The 5,855-nt window shown below is 37.2% G+C and overlaps 1 protein-coding gene across 2 annotated transcripts; it reads right to left on the reverse strand.

The window, feature by feature from the left end:
• Positions 1-528: 528 nt before the first annotated feature.
• On the reverse strand, positions 529-5,267 carry LOC311294560 (zinc finger CCHC domain-containing protein 8-like). Of its 2 annotated transcripts, none has more exons than XM_084415508.1 (5): positions 5,128-5,267; positions 4,792-4,901; positions 3,885-3,971; positions 3,669-3,786; positions 529-1,737 (listed from the first exon to the last, which is right to left on the reverse strand). In XM_084415508.1, the coding sequence occupies exons 4-5, from the start codon at positions 3,682-3,684 to the stop codon at positions 944-946; spliced, it is 810 nt and encodes a 269-aa protein (XP_084271634.1). In that variant the 5' UTR covers positions 3,685-3,786; positions 3,885-3,971; positions 4,792-4,901; positions 5,128-5,267; the 3' UTR covers positions 529-943. The 2 variants fall into 2 exon arrangements, with proteins under 2 accessions (XP_084271634.1, XP_084271633.1); XM_084415507.1 differs by having other exon boundaries at positions 856-1,737; positions 3,669-3,783; positions 5,128-5,237.
• Between the last annotated feature and the right edge of the window lie 588 nt (positions 5,268-5,855).

Below are 5,855 nucleotides of genomic sequence, written 5' to 3' on the forward strand. Positions count from 1 at the left end.
ACACAGAGATAAAATTGTGTGGTAAGATTACATTTATTTGAGTGAATTATAACATTAATTTGAATGAATTACAGAGAGATGTACGCTTGTGCGTGTGAAGTAGCCTACATCCGTGCAGCGTCTCTAACTAACGATGAAAGTGTAATAATTCAAAAACATCGATGTTACCACCTCGCTACTGAGAAATATGATGTAGCTAATTAGTAGCAAAGTCACGGGCCAGCGCTGACAATATGTGCTCATAATATCTGTCCGCGCAGAGCGATCTCCCATCTCTGTGTGTGTGTGTGTGTGTGTGTGTGCACGGGCTTCAACAAAAACAGCATAATACAGAGCGGTGATCAAACTGACCTACCGGTGCATTACATGGTTTGAACGCACACCTTGCAGCCAATCAGAATCAAGTATTCAGACAGCCCATGGTATAAAGAAAAATAAAATTAAGATCATGTAGAACAAGCAAAGAATTGCATTAATAAAAGAATTGTAAAAATTCAAGTGCAATGATTTAATTTTACTACCAAGTTTGAGTTAAAAACTTTTAATTGAGTGAGAATTCTTTAGAAAATTAAGCTGAAAGATATTCACAATAAATTACACAGATAATCTATGGCGGGCATACAAATGAGCTATGAGATGTAGCAATAATTGAAATAACAGAAAACTGAACAGGAAGAATAACAATTAAAAAAAATTTGCACACAAATCAAGTAGGCTACCCATAGTTAATATTCAGGTACAAATCAAATATAACCTTTTTGTGTTTTTAAAAACCACACCATAGCAGTAAAAAGATACAAAGCACCAAAGTAAAACTACTTACAAAAGGACTGTAGTAATAGAAACAAACAATGCTTATTGTCCACAGGTGGGCAGTAAAAACAGACGACTTCAATTATTTCTTGTTTTTTGCCTGATTTCTTGGAGAGCCTTTTAGTAAATCTCAAATCTTGAGGTAAACCCCCGTTGCTTCAGCAACTTCTGTAAACTCAGGAGTGTCCTCAAAAGGAATTATTCCCACAGCAAATCTGCTACGGTGTGGGACGAAAGCTACTTTATTTAAGGCAGTTTCCTCTGTGTCATCAGCCACTTGAGCGTTCAACTCTTGTGTGCTTATGTGTGGAGAGGCTGAAGGTTCATTCGTTGCAGCGTCATTATTACTGTTTTCCTCGTAAATTTCATCCAAGACGATAATATCACTCAAATCGATCACGTTTTCATTGATTGAATGTTTTTCCTGACCATCACAGGTTGTTTTATCTATCGTCTCACCCTCGCAATTAGTTACTGGATCACCGGGTGAAGTTGGTGTGCTCTGGATTTCAAAAGCATGACTCAAGTCCTCCATCTTTTCTCCTTCGTCCTCTGTGTCAAGCTTAAGCGAAGTGACAACACTGGGTGAACTTGGGACGGGGGTCCCAGAAGCTCCAGCTTCAGAATCACTGTTGGTTGTAGTATCTGCCTTTTCAAGGGCTGCCCAAAGAAGCCTTTGCTGCTCCTCCAGTTCCTCCAAAGTCAGCCCATCCTCTGACTCTTCCCCCTCCGTCATCCCCCTCCCTTGGGTGGATGGAGAATCACTTGTAGGTGGAGTTGCTGGTGGAGTACCCTTAGGGACTGGAGGTGTGGATGGAGGCGTTCCCAGCGGTAGAGGTGGAGGAACGCTCAAGGATGAACAACCAGGAGGGAGTGGTGGGTGGAACTGGAAACCATCAGATCTCATTTGAGGCGCGTCATGATCTGTAGAAGAACGAAAACTAAATCATCATGATTGTCTTTCACAATAATTAAGTCTTTTTTTTAGTGAGGCACTGACATGTCGGCAACCAAAAATATTCAGGACACAACAATAGACCCTGAGACATTTAAAGGGATAATTCACCCAAAAATAAAAATTCACAACTACCACTTTGACACTTCAAAAAGTTCATAAAGAGATCATAAAACTAATCCATATGAATTGAGCGGTTGTATAGTCCAAACTTTTCTGAAGAGACTCAATCGCTTTATATGGTGAACAGATTGAATTTAGGCTTTTATTCTGAGGATGAACAAAAGTCTTAAGGCTTTGGAACGTCATGAGGGCGAGTAATTAATGACAGAATTTTCATTTTTGGGTGAATTATCCCTTTAAAACGTGCCAAAGTGCTAATGAAATGTTACCGCTATGGCCCTTGATTTCGGCCCTACAAAACTATTTCGTCCAAAACTGAAAATAAATCTCTACCACTTTACTACTTGTTACAGCACAATATAAACATAAAAAAATATGTAATCGCTCAGTCAGTTTCTACAGTGGAAAGACGTCAATAAAACAGCTTGTAAACAATGTCACGAAACATTACAGTTACCTTAGGAAAATCATTCAGTGTCCATAAACTCAATAGGAAGAAAATGACTCTATAGTAGGGCTGGGCGATAAACCGGTATCTGTATTTATCGATGGGTGCACCATTGTCTGTAACGATGTAAAAATGTACGATATAGCGCTTGATATTTTCATTAAAATGCGCGCATCGCCCGTAGAACGTTCACATATCGCATCTAAAAACGCGTGGAAGGCGCGGCTGCTGTCTCCTTTCCAAAGCGCTTGCGCAAAGTGCTATTCATTAGTGGACTGAGAAGTTAAAGATGGTTACAATCCCCACGAGTCTACATCCCTACCAGAAGCCTTCGATGCTCTCCCCACCCTCATCCGGAGTGCAGAATCCCTGACAACATTCAAAAGACAACTGAAATCTCATCTCTTCCGTGAGCACTTAACCTCATAATAAAATAATTTTAAAAATCTAACTTTTCTTTCCTTTTCCTTTAATCCTCCCTTATTGGGCTTATGCTACTCTGAACAATGCCTGAACTTCGTATTTTGAGCACTTGCGTTGTTTTTGCCTCTTCACGATGACATGCTTAATTTAGTCCTAAATTGTAAGTCGCTTTGGACGAAAGCGTCTGCTAAATGACTAAATGTAAATATCATATTTAAATGTTATCTTTAATGTGATGACCAAAACATTATTTGTTCATCCTTCAAAGATTACCCCCATTTATAAAACTAAAAGTTTCAAGACGTATGAAAACTCACTTAAAAATTTTTCTTTTGAAAAGATATGAAACATATTGTGATGCATTTTTTAGCTATATCGCACACCCCTACTCTATAGAGACGAGCATTTTGATAAATATATGCACTGTCATATTTATTATATTTTTACTTAACCTGTTGTCTTTATTATTTAATGTATGTTTTAATAAATCTGCCACGAAAACATGTTATTAGTCACTTTTAAATGTTTATATTTCAACAGTGAATTAGAGTAGAAAGTATCATTAAAAAGTTAATAGAGAACTGCCTTATGTGCAATTTAAATGTTTAATTTAACAAATCAAATACAACTCCATTTTCACTTGAGTGTTGATTATTAAATAAATGTGATTGATTATTAAACTATTGTCCAGCTTTTTGTTTCAATGAAAACTTTCATTTTGGTGTTTCTATAAAAATAAAAAATAAATTGTAAAAAATCACAGTTACATACTATATGTAATTTTTTTTTTTACAAATTTAAAAAAAGTAATTAGTTTCACTGCAAAGATGCTATGTCAAGTATGTATTCCGGAACAATCCGTACTCAATAAAACCTACAGTGTTTAACAAAATGGAAGCTGTGTACCTGACTCTATCTCCATATCCGATGCCTAGTGTGTTTGCTCTGAATTAGATCTCAATTTCTTTGTCTTCTGGAGTGTGGATTCAGACTCATGACGCCTCTTACTGCAGCTGGTGGCCTGCTGTGCACATATACAGAGATCATAAATTCCTTGGGAAATATCAATAAAGGCAATAAACCAGAAAAAAATAACAAAAATATATCGAAAAGGGTTTTTACCGATGGAAAGTTACTGCTTAAAAAAGCAGCAAAATTTTGCTTCCATTGCTGAGGCTGCATTGGAATAGACCTGAAAGACCTGTAATCCTGTATGTTGGAAAAAACAACAGAGCATTTTTTTGGATTTCAACAGAACAGGCTTAATAGAGGGAAAACAGGATTTTGCATTAACAGCCATCCACAGCCACATTTGTAGACTGTCAGCTTGTAGAAAAAGGGTGCGTCTCAATCAGCTCCCTAGTTCAGTAATCGGGGAGTCATCCATTTTAAGGGCTGTCTCAATCCCAAATTCATTCTTGTGCACTGAAACGTTCACTCCCTAAAACATCCCACAATGCACCGTGAAAAATAGGGAGCATCAATGCTCACTATGTTGCCTTACCGGAAGTTTTTTTAAACCATTACTGTATTATATTTCGGGATAAACATACATTGCTAGATAGGTAGTGAACATAATTAATCTAAGATTTATTATAAATTTACAGCAGAAAGGTTGCAGGTATATGTAACAATCAATGTTTTTATCAATGTACTTTTAAATAACATAAAAATATAAATATCAGAGAGATATCTGTGCTGCTGTTGTTCATAAATATCAGAAGTGATGTTGTACGTCGAGGATGTTGCCATATAGCCAGAAATAGAGCCATCACTGTCCCAATGTGTAGTGAGTCAGGGTCCTCACCAGTGCCTAATTTTGTGTACGCAATATACTGATTCATGATCTAGGGAGCTGATTGAGACGCACTCAAGATGTTCTAGATTTCCTGAAGAGAATGTCAGCGGTAGATGTTGCATCAACTTCGTTCTGTTTGTAGCTAAAGTTTCACCATACCAAGCTGCATCATGATGTGGAAACACAAGCATTTCTTTGTTTCATGTACAATTAGAGTATCTGCACACTTACATCTCTTATGTTGGGTGGCGTAGAGACATTGAAGCCAGGAAAGTCAACCAGCTTGGAGACATCATAAGATGTCTTTTGGATGGGGTGATTTTCATCTTCATCATTTGATCCTTGCAAAGAAAGGTTACTGAGTCAATGGCAGCATAGTTGTATTTAAAACACACTATCCTTCCTTAATCACACATATGAAAGGTGAAGGTCTTGCAGTTCTGTGGTCAGCTGCAACAAACCCCTCAATATGAAAACCCTTAGTAATAACTTACAATTCTGGGGTTTCGTAACCTAAGGGATTTGTTGCTAACACAGGCCATAATAAAATACCAAACTCAGTCTTACCATCATAGAGAATCAGGCCTGAGTTTTCCATTTCTGCCTCCTTTAACCAGCCAGGCGGGTAGCAGCCGAGCTCCCTCATGCGGTAGATGAATGGAGGAAGGGTGTTTACACTGATCCCAAGAGCATCAAGGAGGTCTTCACTACACAAAGACAATAAAAACTGCATATCAGCTGAGTTGATTTTCAGAAAAATTACATTTCACAGACCAGGCGTAAGCCTAGTCCCAGACTAAAACACGTTTGATATATCTTAAAATATGTCAGTTCCATTGTTTGTCTCAAGATGCACACAAGTAATGTTTCTTTTTTCTAAGGCACGTTTATAAAAGCTACTTAAATGCCTTAATTGAACTAAGGCCTCATCCTGGCTTAATCTAAGCTCTGTCTGTGAAACCAGGCCTAATCCTCCCAAATTCAAATATTTGGGCAAAGAAATGTGGGTGGAAAGACAAAATGCCTTTGTTATGTTATCAGTACTTGAGTCAATTGTATGTACAAGTCTATAATTGTACATGCAGTATTTATTAACCCATTCACTAAATCAGTAAATATATATAAGATTGTACTAATTTAAAGCAGCTACATAATTATCAGATTTGTGATTCAGTTAAAAGTAGACGGGTAAAGTTGGTAAGACAAACTTAGATGTTGGCTAAGATTCAAAAATGAACAAAAGTTAAGGGTTTGACAATTTTCATATTTGGATAAACTAACTCTTGAATGCAATA

The sequence above is a fragment of the Rutilus rutilus genome, assembly GCF_951802725.1.
Source record: "Rutilus rutilus genome assembly, chromosome: 7".
Lineage (NCBI taxonomy): Eukaryota > Metazoa > Chordata > Actinopteri > Cypriniformes > Leuciscidae > Rutilus > Rutilus rutilus.